The sequence below is a fragment of the Ornithorhynchus anatinus genome, chromosome 6 (assembly GCF_004115215.2).
Source record: "Ornithorhynchus anatinus isolate Pmale09 chromosome 6, mOrnAna1.pri.v4, whole genome shotgun sequence".
Lineage (NCBI taxonomy): Eukaryota > Metazoa > Chordata > Mammalia > Monotremata > Ornithorhynchidae > Ornithorhynchus > Ornithorhynchus anatinus.
In genome coordinates this window covers 401297-420136 of record NC_041733.1, presented here as the reverse complement: position 1 = coordinate 420136, position 18840 = coordinate 401297, and the positions used below count along the sequence as shown (strand labels likewise).

The following is an 18840-nucleotide window of genomic DNA, read 5'->3' as shown; positions in this document are numbered from 1 at the left end:
GGAATTTGGAGAATGGGGGGGGCGGTTGGTCACGACCCCCGCGCGGGTGGCTTGCGGATGGAGGTGGCGGTTCCTGATCTAGGACGGCCCGTGGGAAGAAGGGGGCGCAGAGCCACCTGGTCTGGCCTCCTTTGGGCTGGGGAGGATTCTCGACCCCAGACCGATGCGGGGGCGGGGGGCGAGAAGAGGGGGACGGCCTCCCCGCCTCAAAGTCTTCCAAGACTTTGGGAAGCAAAGCTGCCCGACGGTCGATGAGGCAAGGACAGAGACGGGCTGCTGACCGGCTCCATCACCGCCTGACTACGGGCTGGGAGGCATTTCTCCCCTATGGGCGCCCCTCGCCCCCCGCCCCCAATACCCAGGAACTTGCCATCCTCCCCGGGCAGCCTAGGGGTCCAGAGGCAGGCGAGGGCGGCGTTGGTTGATTTGGGGGGGGGGGGTACAGGGGAGGAGAATGGGGGGCGGGGGCGACCCTGGATTGAGGAGGGAGCGGGGAGGGAGAAAGAGGAGAAGGAAGAGAAGGAGGGTGCGGGGTTTCCGAAGATGCTTGCCTCCAGCCTTCCCCGCCCCTTCCACCCCTCCACCCCCGCCCCGCAGCCCGGACCACCTTGCGGGGGGGGGGGGGGAAGGAGGGGTCCTCCTCGGAGCAGTTCTGTCGCCCGGCCGTCCAGACTCCTCCCTTGCGGGACCCCAGCCCAGCCCAGCCCAGCTCTCCCCTACATAGAGGAGAGGTGAGCGCCGGCCGGACTCTGACTGCGGAGGCCGCGAGGCTGAGAGGCTGGGACACCCGGACTCCCCAAGACCCGGCCGAGCGGGCAGAGCCGGACCGCTGACCCAAAGGGCCCTCTGCTGGACGGCAAGTTCCGCCACTCCGGCCTGGCCACGGCCACAACGTATTGGTAAGAGTGAGAGTGACTAGGGTATTTGTTAAGCCCCTGCCGGGTGCCGACCACTGTTCTAAGCGCTGGGGTTGATACACGCCAATCAGGTGGGACGCAGCCCCCTGTCCCACGAGGGGCTCACCGTCTTAATCCCCATTTTACAGGTGAGGTACCCGAGGCACAGAGAAGTGAAGTGACTTGTCCAAGGCCACGCAGCAGACAAGTGGCGGAGGCGGGATTAAAACCCACGACCTCTGAATCCCAAGCCCGGGCTCTTCATCCATTCATTCAATAGTATTTATTGAGCGTTTACTACGTGCAGAGCACTGTACTAAGCGCTTGGAGCGTACAATTCGGCAACAGAGACCATGCCGGTCCCGGTAGCTGCTCCGCCCTCCGAATCGGGCCGAACCGAGCCTGGCCGAGCTCCCGCATCTGACCTCGGAGCGACCCCCGGGAGCGGTTTGGGGGATGGAGGGGTCCCGGAGCCCCCAAACTGCGCCTGTCCTGCCCTCTCCTCTCTTCCCCCTCCCAACACCGGCGAACTAGCGGGTCTACCCAAGGACGCCCTAGCCGGATCTCAAAGCGCAGAACGCGCTTCTCCTTTGGGGGAAGGAGACGAGAGTCAGGGGTCGGATCAGGTCAGGGACACCCCAGGGGCGCACGGGGACCGGAGTCACAGATTCCTTCCTCTCCGGCGGGGGCAGCGCCTACCCTCCCTCCTCCGCCCCGACAACCGGGTTCTGGATTCGAGGCCGCTGGTCCGGCAGAGCCAGGGCGGTTGCCTCTGGTCGCAGGTCCGATGGCGGAGGCGGAGGGTCTCGGGACGGAATCGATAAAACGATCAGTGGGTATTGCCTCCGTGGGTGGATTAGAACCCTGTAAACGGTGAGCTCGTCGTGGGCGGGGATTGTCGCTCTTTATTACTGGACTGTACTTTCCCAAGCGCTTAGTACAGTGCGCTGCACACAGTAGACGCTTAATAAATACAATTGAATGAATGAACTGAACAGCTAGGAGCAGCAGACAGGGGAAGGTCCGGTTCGCACAGACGGGTGTGGAGGAGGGCTCGTGCAGACGAGTGCTAGAGGAGGAAGGCTCGTGTAGGCGGGTGTTGGATAATGATGCTAATAATACTAATAATAACGGTATTTGTTAAGCACTTACTGTGTGTCGAGCACCCTTCTAAGCGCTGGGGTAGATACAAGCTAATCAGGTGGGACACATTCCCTGTCCCACATGGGGCTCACAATATTAATCCCCATTTTATAGGTGAGGTAACCGAGGCACAGAGAAGTGAAGTGACTTCTCCAAGGTCACGCAGCGGACACGTGGTGGAGAGGTATTAGACCCCCCAGGTCCTTCTGACTCTCGGGCTCTAGCCACTGCGTAATGCTGCTTTTCTCTAGCACTCGAGTAGAAGAGTGCTAGGGAGAGGGCTAGTGTAGACGGGTGTTGGGGGTGCTTGTGTAGACGAGCGCTAGGGGAGGAGGGCTCGTGTAGATGAGCGCTAGGGTAGGGGGGCTCGTGTAGACGAGCGCTAGGGGAGGAGGGCTCGTGTAGACGAGCGCTAGGATGGGGGGCTCTTGTAGAAGAGCGCTAGGATAGGAGGGCTCGTGTAGACGAGCGCTAGAGGAGGAGGGCTCGTGTAGACGAGCGCTAGGATGGGGGGCTCTTGTAGAAGAGCGCTAGGGTGGGGGGCTCGTGTAGACGAGCGCTAGGGGAGGGGGGCTCGTGTAGACGAGTGCTAGGGGAGGGGTCTCGTGTAGAAGAGCGCTAGAGGAGGAGGGCTCGTGTAGACGGCTGCTGAGACAAACCGTGCCAGTACAGTGGTGTCGGGGCCGGCGGTCATTCTCACTCTCCCGCGCTCCCTTATCCGTGTGATGTTCCCCCCGCAGGAAAACGGCGGAGCAGAATTCGCAACACCTGTCGCGGTTGCGCCCCTCTCCTGCTTGCGCCCCCTCCCCTCCCCTGCCCTGCCCTCCCCCCCGGCTTGGCCAGCCGCGCCCCACCGCACAAAGAGCCTCGGGCCGATGGGAGGGTCCGCGGGGCCGGTCCCCCCGGACTGTCCAGCTGCACGGGGGCGGATGGCCGAGGTCAAGGACCCGGCAGGTCTGGGCCCACGGGAGCGGTTATCCGGGAGGCCCGGAAGCGGAGGAGGAGGAGGTGGAGAAGGCGGGGAGGTGGGGGGGACCGCGGCAAGGTTAAGTCCCTACCCGGACCCCGCCGGGATCCCCAGTTCCCCCCGCCCCCCGTCCCGCTCCCCCCAGCCCACCCGTCCGCTCGGAGCAGGCGCCAGGTCCCGGCACGGCGCTCTGCACACAGTAGGAGCCAGGCACAGTGCTCTGCACACAGTAGGAGCCAGGCACAGTGCTCTGCACGCAGTAGGCGTCCAGCACAGTGCTCTGCACACAGTAGGAGCCAGGCACGGCCCTCGGCACACGGTAGGAACTAGGCACACAGTTGGCGCCTAGCACAGTGCTCTGCACACAGTAGGGGCCCTGCGTAGCGTTCTGTACGCATTGTCTGCTGTGTGACCTTGGATGTCACTTCACTTCTCTGTGCCTCGGTTACCTCTTTGGTAAAATCGGGATGGAGACTGTGAGCCCCACGTGGGACAAGGGACTGTGTCCAACCTGGTTTGCTTGTATCCACCCTAGCGCTTAGTACGGTGCCTGGCACATAGTAAGCATTTAACAAATACCATCATTATAGTTATTATAAAATACCATCATTACAGTTATTAGTATGAAGAGCTCAGCACAGCGCTCTTCACACAGTAGGTACCCCTTACCCTATGGCTATCTTCCCTTCTTACGTGCCCTTAAGCCTTCCATCCTTTCGCGGAGAGGTGTCTGTCGGCCGTGGGTAGTGTTTTAGCCGGGGTCAGCTGACCCGCCGCTCAGTGCTCACTTCTCCTGCTCTTTCTTTCCATTTCCCAGGGCCGGGAGTGGGTTTCCCCCCAAGTGCGACCCCCATCCCGGGGAAGCTGTTCCACGCGAAGACAGTGACGCGCCTGTGAGTATGGATTCTACTTGGATCTACTGGGTGACGCTGATGGGCTGGCTAGCCAGAGGGGCTTCATCCTCGCCGCTGGACACAGGTAACGCCCAACTGCCCTTCCAAGACCCCGGCCCCAGCAGCACCGCCCCATCCTCTGGCTGGGAAGCAGCTTGGCGTAGTGGATCCAGCAGCGGCCTGGGAGTCAGAGGTTCATGGGGTCTAATCCCGGCTCTGCCACTTGTCTGCTTTGTGACCTCGGGCAAGTCAGTTCACTTTTCTGGGCCTCAGTTACTTCATCGGTAAAATGGGAATGAAGACTGTGAATCCTATGTGGAACAGGGACTGTGTCCAACCCGATTTGCTAAACATTTAAATACCATCATAATAATAATAATCTTTTATCCCTTCAGGCCAGAAATGGTGTCTGTTCTGTGTCACCGTGTTTCTGTTCCCCAAGTGCCCAGTACAGCAGTGCCCCAAACACAGAGTGGGCAACCAGTACATTGCTCTGCACACAGTAGATACATTGCTCTGTACACAATAGACACCCAATACAGTGTCCATTGGAAGTAGATGCCCAATATAATGCTCTGTATATAGTAGGTGCACAACATGGTCCAGGAACATGGAGTCAATCAAGGAAGACCTCCTGGAGGAGGTGACTGAGGGTTGACATGATCAGGAAAGAGGGGTCCATCAGGGAAAGTCTTCTGGAGGAATCGGGTGAGCCCATCATTGGGCAGGGATTGTCTCTATCTGTTGCCAAATTGTACCTTCCAAGCACTTAGTACAGTGCTCTGCACATAGTATGAGGTTGACAGAGAATGAGGTTGACATGATTAGGAAGGGTGAGTGTCAATTAGGGAAGGCCTTCTGGAGGAGGTGAGTGTGGGTGACATGACCAGGAAGGTGTCTGGTGCGGGGGGAGTGGGGTGGGGACAGATATCAGTGAAAGCCTCCTATAGATGGAGGCCTTTCAGGAGGCTTTTTTTGATGATATTTGTTAAGCACTTACTACACATCAAACACTGTTCTAAGCGATGGGGTAGAAACAAGACAATCAGTTTATCTCACAGTCTAAGAAGCGGGAGAACAGGTACTGAATCCCCATTTTAAAGTTGAGGAAACTGCAACAGAGAAATTGAGTGACTTGCCCAAGGTCTCACAGCAAGCAGTTGGCAGAGTCGGGATTAGAAGCAGCGTGGCTCAGTGGAAAGAGCATGGGTTTGGGAGTCAGAGGTCATGGGTTCTAATCCTAGATCCGCCACTTGTCAGCTGTTGAATTTGGGCAAGTCACTTAACTTCTCTGGGCCTCTGTTACCACACCTGTAAAATGGGGATTAAGACTGTGAGCCCCACATTGGACAATTTGGTTACCTTGTATCCCCCCCACCAGGGTTTAAACAGTGCTTGGCACATAGTAAATGCTTAACAAATACCATTATTATCATTATTATTAGTATTAGAACCCAAGTCCTTCTGACTCACAGGCCCATGCCCTCTCCATTAGGCCACGTTGCTTTGAAGGAGAGGAGTGCTGTAATGTAGCCTCCCACCCGGGGGGCTCCAGCTCCCTTTCTCCCCCCCTCCCCCTGCGGGCTCAAGCTCCAGGTTGTCCTTGACCCGGGCTGGCGGAGAGGCAGCCACCCCAGCCCAGTCCCCCGTGCGAGCTTCACTGCCCACAATGCAGTGGGCGCCCCGCAGGACCTGCGGATCGTCGACCCCGGGTTTTTGGGCTTCATGAGCGTCACATGGCAGCCGCCTTCCACCTTGCCCGCTCCCGGGAGCTGTGCAGTTCGCTACGAGCTAAAATACCGCAACGCCGGCCAGGAGTATTGGCAGGTGAGGACATGACTACCCTGGCAGGGAAGGTTTCTGCCTTCCTCCTCTACCCTCTACCCTCTCTCCACCCTCTACCCTACTCCCCTCCACTCTATCCTCCTCCCCTGCTCCTTTCCTCTCTGGCTATCTGTTTTTACTCCGGGACCTTGCTCCTGATCCCCCAGGATGCCTGGAATCAGTTCTCATCTGAAGTCACTGAACCCTCATTAACTGAGCACAGTCGGGAGGAGGGAGCAAAGGCTGAGAGTCAGGAGACACGGGTTCTAGTCCCTGCTCAGTTCCCGCCCTGCTGTGTGGGACCTTGTCCTTTCTTGATCTCCATTTCCTCTTCTGGAAAGCAGGTTTGTGGTGAGGATACAGTGAGGGTGTTGATATGGCAGTGCTTTGGGGGAACACTGGGACGGGGGGGTAGGAGTTGGGGGGCAGTATTTCCTCCACACTGGTTCCTGGAAACAGAGTCCCGAGGGTCAAGGATCTGCTGGGAAATGGCTTTCAGATCTACTGCCTGGTTTCATCTTAGGCCCGTTGCCTGGTTGTCCTCGACTCTCCCTCAGTGACCTAATATAGGCCTTCTCATATCAGTGACTCTCCACCAGTGAGCCAGCACGGACCATCCCACCCTTCTGACCCTACCCTCTCCTTTCCTGACTCTCTTTCAGTGACACAGCATAGACTATCCGACACCTCTGTCTCTCCTCCAGTGACGTGACACAGCATGGACAAGCTCACACCCCTCTCCATTTCTGACTCTCCCTCGATGACCCAGCAAACATCATTCCACACCCCTGACTCTTCCCTCTCCATTTCTGACTCTCCCCCAGTGATCTAGCAAGGATCATTCCACACCCCTGACTCTCCTCTCTTCATTTCTGACTGTTCTCCAGTGACCCAGAACGAATCATCCCCACATCCTTTACCCTTCTCTCTCCATCCCTGACTCTCCTGCAGTGATCCCTCATGGACTGTCCCCCACCCCCATGGATCTGTCCAAACCCCTGTGGGCTCCCTGGTGTTTCCAGCTGCTCAGCTCCCTGGAACTGATCCCCAGCTCACCCCTGCTGGGGAAAGAGCATTTCCTGCTGGCTCTGTTTGTTTAGAGCGGACTTCCAGAGAAGAGCAGGGGCCCTGTTTTCCTGCACTGCCTCTCCTAGTCTTTCTTCTTGCCAACGTTCGGGAAGTCTCTGGGATTCCCCGGGAAGGGCCCTGCCAGGAATTGATCTGAGACGTTTCCCTCAAGGGGTCAGTTGGAGGACAGAAAGGGGTGGAGCCAGCCGGTTCGTCCATGGTCCGTGGGGCCGGGTTGCCCTTCCTTTTGACTCCTGCTCCGGGCCTTCTTTTCCCCTGGCAGACCGTCATCACCACAAAGTTAAGCTATGAAGATGAGTTTGATCTCAATGGGGCCATCGAAGCCAAGGTGCGCACCATTCTGGGGGACGACTGCATGGATGGCTCATCTCTCCACAGCCCGTGGGTGCAGACGGTGGTCCAGCCTGACTCTCGAGGTCAGCAGTGGTGGCCTCCCCAGCCAGGGCCGAATGAAGCTGTGCCCTGGGGCCCCAGGGGCCAGGCGTGTGGGAGGGGAGAGGGGCCTCCCTGCCCGGCAGGCTGGGAGAGGTGTTCTGGAGATGTCCCAGAGGGTTCTCAAAGTGGAGATCCCCACCGGTGCTGGGACCTCTGCCCCTCAGCCTTTCCTCCTTCCCACCTTGTCTGGCCCTTCTCCTGTCCCCTGGATTGGCTAGCCCTCCCTACCGAGCCTGGATTACCCCCCAGCCAGACCTTGGGTGGGCCCTAGCCCCGAGCCCCCCACTGCCCATCCAGCTCTTGGCGATTACCATCACGACCCTGGGGCCCTGGGCCCACCCCCAGGGCAGAGTGACCAGCCCCAGGAAGTGATTCTGAAAGGATTTTCAAAAGGAAATTCCTCCTGACTTCCAAATCTCCACTGCATCGATCGCATCTTGCAACTCCATTCCCCCTTCCCTATCCTCGGGAGTAACCATGCGCCCCCGTGCCCCAAACGAGCAGAAACATCCTCTTGATTGAAAGTCAGAGTCTAGCCCCTAGTTCCACCCCCCAACAAAGCTGCTGCTGCTCAGCGGAGCTCTGGTGTCCGCAGGGCCTGGGAGGGAACGGAGGACGGTGGGGTGAGGGGCCACGTGCCACTACCAGCACACCTAGGCATCCTGGGGAAGCAGCATGGCTCAGTGGAAAGAGCATGGGCTTGGGAGTCAGAGGTCATGGGCTCTAATCCCGGCTCTGCTGCTTGTCAGCTGTGTGACTTTGGGCAAGTCTCTCAACTTCTCTATGCCTCCGTTACCTCATTTGTAAAATGGGGATTAAGACTGTGAGCCCCATGGGAGACAACCTGATCACCTTGTATCCCCACCAGTACTTAGAACTTAGAACAGTGCTTTGCACATAGTAAGCTCTTAACAAATGCCATTATTATTATTATTGTTATCATTGGGGTGAGCACTAGATTCAGCAGGAAGGCCTGCACACAGACTCCTCTGCTCCAGCTGCCTTGCCAAGCCCTGCCCTCTAGTGACCATCCAATTGGACACAGTCCCTGTCCCTCCCGGAACCCATCAGTTAATCACTGATATCTAACGAGTGCTTAACGTGGGCAGCGTACTGTGCTAAGCACTTGTTCAACCTCCCAAGGATCTCACTTTCTCCATTTCCAGGAGCGCTGGGAACCAGAGTCCAGGACCTGCGTTGTGTCTACACCAACTGGGAGCAGCTGCTCTGCACCTGGAGGCCAGGAGAGGATGCCCCCCCGGAGGCTGACTACCACCTGTATTATTGGTGCGGGTTGCGACCCCCGGATCGGGGGTGGGCAGTTGGGGGGGGCTAGGAGGAGTCCCGAGGCTCTGGAAGGCTCTGGGTAGGGGGCGAGTGAATCTTCCCATCCCACAGCCCTCGAGTCGGCTGCTCTTCCTCTGCAAATCGGGGCCGGATGGGGAAGGCCGAGCGTCAAGGCCTCGACCTCCAGGTTTGTGTCCACTCTCCACCTCCGGGGAGAGCGGGTGGGCCTGTCCACCCTCACCCCACACCTCCCCCACCTGGTTCCAACTGTGGGGTTAAGCTGTTGTTCTCCCCCACCCCAGGTTCCAGCTGTAGTGCGAAGCTGTTGTCCCCCTGGGTCCAGATGTGAGGGGAAGCCATTTTTCTCTCCCTCACTATTCCAGATATAGGATGAAACTGTTGTTGCCCCTCCCCTGGTTCCAGCTGTGGGTAATGCTGTTGTCGTCATCCCCCTGCCGGTTCCAGCTGGGGGATGAAGCCATTGTCCCCCTGTTCCAGCTGTGGGGTAAAGCCATTATCCCTTGTTCTAGCCACGGAGTGATGTTGTAGTCTTCCTGTTCCAGCTGTGTGGTGAAGCCATTTTGTGTCCCCCCTCCCCATTCCAGCTTTGGGGCAAAGCCACTGTCATTCTCTGGTTCCAGCTGTGGGGCAAAGTCTTTGATCCCTTTTCCTCATTACAGTTGTGAAACGAAGCAGTTGTTTACTACAGCTGCTTGGGCTGGACTCCTGCCTCACCTCCCCAAGCCCCCACCCCATCCCAACCACCTCCCATGAGGCTCGGACCAGGCTGTTAGCATCATGCATCTGGAGAGACTCCCAAATCTACCGCTCCTGTCCCTCCTTGCTCCCAATCCCCAGGGTGGGAGGGGGAGCGGGCCCCCATTTTCAGTCCTCCAGGGGTAGTGGCTTTTCCAGCAAACTTTGGTACCTCCCACTCTGGCTGAATAGCAGGGGGAAAAGAGACAGGCTGATCAGACCCCACCTCCCCAGGTCTGTTCCTGGCCCCTTGCCCACCTAAACTCCAACTCCCTGTGGCAGGTCCCACCCTTAGGGACCAGGTGCCCCTTCGGGAACTCACCTTCTCACTATGTGACACTTGCTCAGTGGCCTCAGTTCTTACCTTGGAGTCCTAATTCTGTCATTGTGGGGGTGACATGTCATTGAGGGCCTAGATTGGCCAGCCTGGGCCAGCCTCTGCCCCCTGGCAAGACAGATGGGGTTGGATGTGTGACTCTGTGTCAGGATGTGTCTGTCCTCAGGGCCATTGGGTCTGGTTGAGTCTGGTCGGGTCAAGGGCTGTGGATAATAATGAGATGGGAGCCAGGAAAAGCCCCCTCCTCTCTCCTGTGGTCTTTTGCTAACCAAAGTGTGGGCTTTCCTGGGACTGTCTTAGTTTGAGATGTGTGTGCTCTCCTGTGGTTAGTCAATCAATCACTTAGTCATACTCGTAGAGTGCCAAGCATTGTATTAAGTGCTTGGCAGTGTGGAGTACACCATTCTTGCCCACAAGGAGCTTACAGACTAGAAAGGGAGAACAACATGTTTTTTGTTAAGGGCATTTGTTAAAGAGAGCCTGGGCTTGGGAGTCAGAAGTTGTGGGTTCTAATCCCAGCTATGCCACTTGTCTGCTCTGTGATCTTGGGTAAGTCACTTAACTTCTCTGAGCCTCAGTTACCTCATCTGTACCTCATCTGATTAAGACTGTGAGCCCCACGTGGGACAACCTGATTACCTTGTATCTATCCCATGCTTGTCACGTAATAAGTGCTTAACAAATACCACAATTATCATTATTATTATGTGTTAAGCAGTGTTGGAAGGAGATGGGACAGAAGCAAATCAACAAGTTGGACAAGGTCTCTGTCCCTAACAGGGCTCACAGTCTAAGTAGGAGGGAAAGCAGGTATTGAATCCCCATTTTACCAATGAGAAAACTGAGGTGAAATGACTTGCCCAGCGTCCCACAGCAGGCATGTGGCATAGATGAGATCAGAACCAAAAGCCTCTATTTATTCTCTTTATTAGACTAGATTCAGATGGATATGTACCTAAGTGCTGGGGGCTTGATATGGAGGTGGATTGACAACGACTAGAGGTTTTTAAGGAGCGGGGAGATGTAGACTGGGTGTTTGTTCTTGTTGTTAGAAAAATGATCCAGGCAGCAGAATGAAGAATTGATTGAAGAGGGGAGAGATAGGAGGCAGGTAGGTCAGTGAGGGATCTGATCCAATAGTCAAGGTGGGATATAAGTGCTTGGATCAGCATGGTAGCAGTTTGGGTAGAGCGGAGGAGTTGAATTCTAGAGACGTTGTGAAGGAACCACACGGACAGGATTTGGTGACAGACAAAATATGAGAGCTGAGTTAGAGAGATGAGTGAAGGATATTGCCAAGGCTATGGGGTTGTGAGACTGGGAGAATAGTGGTGCTGTCTACAATTATGGAAAATCTAATAGGGGGTGGGGTTTGGGTGAGAAAATGAGAACATGTTCAGGATATATTAAATATGAGGTGTCAATGGGACATCCAAGTAGAGATGTCCTGAAGGCAGGAGGAATGCAAGACTGCAGAAGATAGAGGTCAGGGCTTGAGAGGTAGATTTGGGAATCATCCATGGAAAGATGGTAGTTGAAGCTCTGGAGGTGAATGAATTCTCCAAAGAAATGGATTTAGATAGAGAATAGAAGGAGTCCCAGAAGGAGACTTTTTTATAATGGTATTTGTTAAGGGTTTACTACATGTTAAGCACTGTTCTAAATGCTAGTGTAGATACAAGATAATCACCGGCTCACAGTTTAAGTGGAAGGGACAGCAGGTATTGAATTCTCATTTTACAGTTGAAGAAACAGAGGCCCAGAAAAGTTAAGTGATATGTTCAAGTTACACAGCAGGCAAGTGGCAGAGGCAGGGTTAGAACCCAGGTCCTCTGACACCTGACCTGTGCTTTTTTCAGTAGACCTTGCTGTTTCGTGAAAGGACACTCACAGTTAGTGGGTAGGAGGCAAAGGAGGATCGAGGAAAGAGATCGAGAATGGTATCAGCCGGAGGCATAGGAGGAGAACCAGAAGGCAGTATTAGTGTAGCCAAGGTTGGATAGTGTTTTCAGGAGAAGGGAGTGGTCCACAGTGTCAAAGGCAGCTGAGTGGTCAAGAAGGATTAGGATGGAATAGAGGCCGTTGGAGTTGGCACGAGTGAAGTCATTGGTGACCTCAGCGGTCTTTTTCTGTAAAGTGAAGTCGTTGGAGCCTTTATTGCAGTGGGTCAAGGAGAGGAATCGGAGAAAGTGATCTCGCTCACGGAGTTGGAGGAGGGAGATGGAGTGATAACTGGAGGGAGCTGTGGAGTCAAGGAAAGGTTTTTTTTTTAGGACATCCATGGGCATGTTTGAAGGCAGTTGAGAGCAGCTGAAGCCCACCTCCAGACGTATGCCCTTGTAGGGACTGCCCCAGCCCAGAACTGTGCTAGACGTTCTTTCAGGCCCTAAACCAAGCCCTTTGTCATCACCGCCTCCATGTTCTCTTCAATTCCAGGCCAAGGGCTGGGGCACATGAGCTCCATTGTACAGATGGGGAAGGTGAAGCTCAGAGGGAGTGAGCGACTTATCGGCAAGTGCCCAGAGAGCGTGGCAGCCCCAGCTGGGAGCCTCCCTCTGCATACCTGCAATTGGCCTGAGCCTGGGCCTGGGGATTGGCTCCTGGGGAGATTCTGATGGATCCCCGAGGTCAGAGACGCCCCCCCCCCCCCCATTGCTGCTCTCTGGCCAGGACCTGCTGTCCCTCATTTTCTCCTGAATCTCCTTGGGGTCCGGGGCTGGAGAGGGGCTGGCAGCGAACACCAAGCAGATAGGGCTGAGTAGCTGTCGGGGTGGCATCGGGGGGGAGTCGGGTGGTCTGGGGGAACTCCCTCCCCTCCAGTGCCCCGGCTTAGTGTCAGAACCGCCGGGGGGAGATGAATCCAGGGAGCAGGAGCAACCCAAACCTCCAAGAACTGTCCTGCTTGGGGCCAAACTCTCGCCCCCACCAGCCAGCAGTGGCTCAGGCTGAGCCTAGCTGAGAGCAGGAAGCCCCCAGGGACTGCGCAACTGATTTGTATCAGCTGAACTCTCCTGGCACTGCTCTGACCCCTCATATTCCTTGTCATGAGTCCGCCCGAGGGCATACCCCACTGGGTAGCAAGTGATGTGAGGTGGCTTCTGCTGTACTCTCCCAAGCACTCAGCACAGTACCCTGTCCACAGTCAACCCATTGCACAGTGCTCTGTCCACAGCTGGAACATGGCACAGCATTATGTCCACAGCTGGCACATGGCACAGCACTCTGTCCACAGCCTCACGTCACAGCACTGTCCACAGCCAGCAAAAGCCCAGTGCTCTGCACATAGTAGGTACCCAGTTTAGTGTTCTGCACACCTGAAGTGCTTGGTACAGCAGTTTGCATACCAAAGATGTAAACCTCAGTGCTCTGTAAACTGGAAACACCCAGCACAGTGCTCTGTCCACAGCTGGTACCTAGTAAGTAGTGCTGTTGAGAACTTGAGTTAGTCCAGAAGAGACAGGGGTTAGATTTCGGTTCGTGTCTTCCCCCCACTTCCTCCTCCAGGTTAAACTTTCTGGAAGGGGCTTCGCCCACCCTCAGCCCAGGACAAAAGCTACTGAGATTCCCTACTGCTCCTAGGACTCTGCCTGGCCCAGGAAGCCAGTGGCCAGCGGCCAGTGGCTGTCCTTCCTGCCTGCTTAGTGAGCCGGTTACAAGGTTTAATGACAGGTTTTCCTGTGCTGAGAGTTGGGCTTCGCGCTAAGGTGCATATGGAACTGTCAGATCAGACACGGTGCCCAGCCCTCATGGGACAGAGGGTGGGAGAGCATGGACAAACTCCCCATTTTAGGGGTGGGAAAATGGAGGGGTCCAGAGCAGTTAGGGGGACTCTCTCAAGTTCACACGGAAGGCCTGGGGCAGAGCTGTGGCTAGAACCCTGCTCTCCTGGCTTCCAGTGCCAGGCTCTCTCTCCATCCCAGCCTTGGCCGCATCTGGCCTGGTCTCCGTTCCCTCTCTGGGTGCAGTGGTCCAAGGTTTGGCGCATTCTGTGTTGGGCTGTTCCATGGTAAAGGAGAAAGTTCCCACTTGTCACAAACCCATCTCTCCAAGACCCCCCTCCCCTCCCCTCTTCCTCTCCCATCTTCCCTTCCATGTCCTTTTGCCCTGCATGCTCTACCAGTGCCCAGGACCAGTTGTGAAGTTGCTCTGTCCACAGCTGGTGCTCTGTCCATAGCAGGTACATGGCACAGTGCTCTGTCCACAGCTGGAACATGGCAGCAGAGCTCTGTCCACAGCCATGAAGCCATCAGGGTCACAGCCCATGGCTCCTGCCTCTGACAGGCTGACTCCTTGGTGGGAGGGTGGGAGGCTCTGGGCGGTGCAGGTCCTGCTCTTTGTTCGGCTCTGTGGCCTTCCTCTTCTCTCCACGGCGGTGGGGTAAGCAGGATACCGGGACCTCCAGGCCCAGTCAGCCTAATGCTGAAGCACTTCCAGGTACCACGGGCTGGCACAGGCTCAGGTCTGCGAGGACTACGTCTCAGCAGATGGGAGACACGTGGGCTGCCGCTTCCCCAGCCTGCAGGAGGCCGAGTACAAGGATTTCAATATCTGTGTCAACGGCTCCTTCTCCTCGCCCCCCACATCCCTGCAGCCCACCTATTTCACCCTCCAGCTTCAGAATATTGGTAAGAGTGACACTCCATAGGTCCCCAGGTGCCTCCTGTGGATACCCCAGATCCTTGTGGTCACTCCTGGATTCCCTCAGGCACACCCGGACCTCGGCAAGGTCCGGAGGAGGGTGTCGGGGGCGGGAGAGAGGCAGGAGTGGCCCTGTCAGAAGGGTGCCCATGCCTACAGCCCGCATGAGTTGCCCCTTTCCCAGGCAGCGGGGTAGGAACAGCCCCTCCCCTGCAGCATCCCACTTCCCTACAGTGGCCCCCCCTCCTGTACGGCGTCCCCCCCACATCAGTCCCCCACAGCGGAGGCTCTCAGTGCACAAACCACAATTCTTTGTGATTTTTCCCTTCTCCGTTTTCCCCTCTTTCTGATGCTTGTGGATCCCTGGTGTGCCAAACCCCTCAGGTGCGGGGAGTGGGAGTGGGGGCCCAAGGCGAGGCCGGGCGGCACCAGGTCCAGCCCCAGCCCCCAGCCTGTGGACAGAGAGGGTCCTATTTGCTCTGGTGCAGTCCAGCCCCGGCCCCCCGAAGGACTGACCATGCAGCAGAAGAACCCAGAGGGACCCCTCCTGGAGTGGCAGCCTCCCCGCGGGCTCATCCCTCCGGCCTGCCTGGAGTACCACATCCAAGGCAAGGGTCCACTTGGAGCACTCTGGGAGGTAAGCCCCCAACTGGGGCCCCGCGGGACCCCCCAACCCACCCCCGGGATCCCTCCCCTGCCCCCGGTCATTCATCCATTCATTCAATCGTATTTATTGAGCGCTGACTGTATGCAGAGCACTGTACTAAGCGCTTGGAGAGCACAATAGAGCAATAAAGAAAGACAATCTCTCCCCACAGCAGGCTTACAGCCTAGAGGGGAGAGACAGACATCAAAACAAGAAAATAGGAATCAATATAAATAAATAGAATTATGGATATATACATATATACATAAGTGCTGTGGGCGGGGAGGGGAGAAGAGCAAAGGGAGCGAGTCGAGGTGACGTGGAAGGGACCGGGAGCTGACAAGAGGGGACTTAGTTTGGGAAATCTTCTTGGAGGAGGTGTGCCTTCAGTACGGCTTTGAAGTGGGGAAGATTGGAGGATTTGAGGAGGGAGGCCGTTCCAGGCCAGAGGAAGGACGTGGACCAGGGGTCGGCGGGGGGACAGGAATGGAGATGGAGGTCCAGTGAGAATATTAGTGGCACCAGAGGAGCGGAGTGGGCGGGCTGGGATGGAGAAGGACAGAAGGAAGGTGAAGTAAGAGGGGCAAGAGAAGGAGGTCCTGCCACCGCTTCCCCTCCTCCCTCCCTGCGCATCCCCTGACCCCCTCGGCCCCTCGGCCAGTCTAGCCCATCGTCCTTCCCTGTGCGCTCCCTCCCAGCGCTGGTCGTCGGACCCGGAGGCGCTGCTCCCGCAGCCCGGACCCGGCAGACCCGCCACCTGCGTGCGTGTGCGGGCCCGCGTCAACATGTTCTGCGCCCAAGACGGACTCTGGAGTGAGTGGAGCGCCGAGCTCTGCCTACCAGGTGAGCGACCCTGGCCCAGTCTGGCCGCCGGGAAGTGGGCTGCTGCCTCCTGGGCCCGGGACCTCCAGCTCCTTTAAGCGCTTACTATGTGCCAAGCACTGTTCTAAGCGCTGGGTTAGATACAAGGTAATCAGGTTGTCTCACGTAGGGTTCACAGGCTTAATCCCCATTTTACAGATTAGATCACTGAGGCATAGAGAAGTTAAGTGATTTGCCCAAGGTCACACGGCAGATAAGTGGAGGAGACAGGATTAGAACCCATGTCTTCTGATTCCCAAACCCGGGCTCTTTTCGCTAAACTATGCTGCTTCATCCCGTCTCCTCCGGGCTCTCTTAAGTGCTTCGGGCAGGGTTTTGCGCTCAGTGGGGACTCAGGAAATCATAATAATAATGATAATTGTGGTATTTGTTAAGCGTTTACTATGTGCTAAGCACTGTTCTAAGCGCTGGGATAGATATGAGGTAATCAGGTTGTCCCACGTAGAGCTCACAGTCTTCATCCCTGTTTTACAGATGAGGTCACTGAGGCACAGAGAAGTTAAGTGATTTACCCAAGGTTACACAGCTGACAAGTAGGGGAGTCGGGATTAGAACCCACGACCTCTGACTACCAAGCCCGGGCTCTTGCCACTTGGCCAAACTGCTTCCCTGAGACGCATGAGATGCAGCCCAGCCTTCAGAGAGTCTCCAGTGTGGCGGGGGCGACGGGAGGGCGCAGTTAACGTGCAGGCCAAGGGAGCAGGGGCAGAACAGATCGTGGCATCAGGGGGTCGGAGTGGAATCGCTGGGTCAACGCAGGAAAACAGGCCCAGGATCGCAGATCCAGCCCCAGGCCCCCCGTCCTCAGGGCCCAGCACCTTCCCTTTACCCCAGCTGCCCAGCGCCCAGCACAGAGAGGAGGAGGAGATAGATAGATCGTTTGTGTGCGTGTGACTTGCTTCTCCAGAGCCCGAGGGGCGGCCGCACATGCTGTGGGCGCTGTCGGTGGTGGGGCTCGTTTCGGCCGGTGCCGTCGTGGGGCTCCTGCTGCTAGGCTGGAGGCACAAGGCGCTCCTGAAGCCGGTGAGCGGGGACGGGAGGACCAACGGGTGGGCCCACCACCCCGAGGAGAAGACGCCTTTCTCTCCTCATAATCATAATAGCGATGGTATTTGTTAAGCACTTACTATGTGCTAAGCACTGTTCAGGGCGCTGGGGTAGGTACAAGGTCAACAAGTTTTCCCACCGGGGGGGGTGGGGGGGCTCAAGGTCTTCATCCCCATTTTACAGATGAGGGAACTGAAGCCCAGAGAAGTGAAGTGACTCGCCCAAGGTCACACAGCAGACAAGTGGCAGAGTCGGGATTAGAACCCATGACTTTCTTACTCCCAGGCCCCTGCTCTATCCACTACGCCATGCTGCTTCTCACGTTGGTCGCATTATAGTAAGCGCTTCCTTGTGCTCTCTGTTCAGCTCCTACTCTTTCGTTCATTCAGTTCATTCGGTCGTATTTGTTGAGCGCCTACCGTGTGCAGAGCACTGTACTAAGCGCTTGGGAGAATATCATATGACACTAAACAGACGCATTCCATGCCCATAACGAGCTTGCAGTCTAGATGGGGAGACAGACATTAATAGAAATAAATAAATTACATATATGTACTGAAGTGCTGCAGGGCTGGGAAGGAGGGATGAATGTATGTATATATCTGTAATTTATTTATTTATTTATTTCTATTAATGTCTGTCTCCCCATCTAGACTGTAAATTCGTTGTGGGCAGGGAATGTGTCTGTTTATTGTTAAAGTGTACCCTCCCAAGCGCTTAGTACAGTGCTTTGCACACAGTAAGAGCTCAATAAATACGGTTGATTGAATGAATTTATGAAGGGAGTAAGCACTGTGGGGAGTAAGCACTAAGCGCTAAGAAGCTACTCTGTGATAAGCGCCAAAATAGCTACAAGATAATGAGGGCGGACACAGGACCTGTCCCACAGGGACTTCATTCACTCATTCATTCATTAAATCGTATTTATTGAGCATTTACTGTGTGCAGAGCACAGTACTGAGCGCTGGGAGAGTACAGTACAAGAACAAATAGACATTCCCTGCCCACAACGAACTTACCCGTTGTTGGGCAGGGATTGTCTCTATCTGTTGCCGAATTGTACATTCCAAGCGCTTAGTACAGTGCTCTGCACATAGTAAGCGCTCAATAAATACGATGGAATGAATGAAAGAATTTGCAGTCTAGAGGGTGGAGTGGAGCTCACATTCCTGCTGTGCTAAGCGCTGAGATGGATACAAAATGAGCAGGTCACACTCCCCCCACCCCACCCTCGCTGCACTGGGCTGATCAGCCCTCAGCCCGCCCCCTCCCGCCCCCCGACCCCAGTTCCTTTGGGGTCGCAGGGCCGGGCGGCGGTCCTGGCCTTTGGCGCTGCCCTGGGGTGTGTTTGTGTGCCAACAGCCACGTTGTCTTTCAGGTCCTGGCCAGGATGGGGGTACCCTCCTCCAGGGGGTCCGGCGTCTCGCCCCGTCCCGCCTGTCCAAAGGACAGTCCAGGCGCCGTCCGTCCCGAGCGAGAGGATGAAGTTTAGCCCCTGACCGCTGCCGGCAGAGCCCCCCGGACGGAGGGTCCGGGCGGGCGGGGAAGGGGTCTGCGGCGGGGGGAGGGCAGGGACTCCCCCCGAAACGCGGCGGTCGGGAGGGACGGGGGTCCAGGCCGGCCGTCGGAAGCTTTCTGTCCCCGAGCCGGCACGGCGTCTCCTCTCTTTCATTCATTCAGTCGTATTTATTGGGCGCTTACTATGTGCAGAACACTGTACTTAGCGCTTGGAATGTACAATTGGGCAACAGATAGAGACAGTCCCTGCCCAATAACGGGCTCACAGTCTAAACCGGGGAGACAGACAACAAAACATAATAATTTTACTATGTGCAGAGCACTGTACTAAGAGCTTGGAATGTACAATTGGCAACGGATAGCGACAATCCCTGCCCAATGACGGGCTCACAGTCTCTCTGCGGGCTCCGGGAGTAAGGGGAGGCCCCGGCTGAGCCCGCAGGGAAGTCCGAGCCGGGAGGAAAGGGGGGTGACCGTTCGAG

General features: G+C 56.3%; 1 protein-coding gene across 2 annotated transcripts; it reads left to right on the top strand.

Moving 5' to 3' along the window:
* Nucleotides 1–720: 720 nt before the first annotated feature.
* On the top strand, nucleotides 721–18572 carry IL13RA2 (interleukin 13 receptor subunit alpha 2). Of its 2 annotated transcripts, XM_029067059.2 has the most exons (10): nucleotides 721–899; nucleotides 3824–3984; nucleotides 5575–5726; nucleotides 7075–7228; nucleotides 8414–8534; nucleotides 14062–14252; nucleotides 14754–14902; nucleotides 15610–15754; nucleotides 16701–16816; nucleotides 18219–18572. In XM_029067059.2, exons 2-10 carry the CDS (start codon nucleotides 3906–3908, stop codon nucleotides 18330–18332), a joined length of 1221 nt encoding a protein of 406 aa, XP_028922892.1. In that variant the 5' UTR covers nucleotides 721–899; nucleotides 3824–3905; the 3' UTR covers nucleotides 18333–18572. The 2 variants fall into 2 exon arrangements, with proteins under 2 accessions (XP_028922892.1, XP_028922893.1); XM_029067060.2 differs by lacking the exon at nucleotides 16701–16816.
* The last annotated feature ends 268 nt before the right edge of the window (nucleotides 18573–18840 follow it).

What these genes read in the sequence shown, in the direction of transcription:
- IL13RA2 (XM_029067059.2), top strand. Translation starts at nt 3,906, where the DNA reads ATGGATTCTACTTGGATCTACTGGGTGACGCTGATGGGCTGGCTAGCC. An exon ending in CCGGCCAGGAGTATTGGCAG is followed by an intron (nt 5,727 to 7,074) that starts GTGAGGACATGA and finishes TTCCCCTGGCAG; the next exon opens with ACCGTCATCACCACAAAGTT. An exon ending in CGCCGAGCTCTGCCTACCAG is followed by an intron (nt 15,755 to 16,700) that starts GTGAGCGACCCT and finishes TTGCTTCTCCAG; the next exon opens with AGCCCGAGGGGCGGCCGCAC.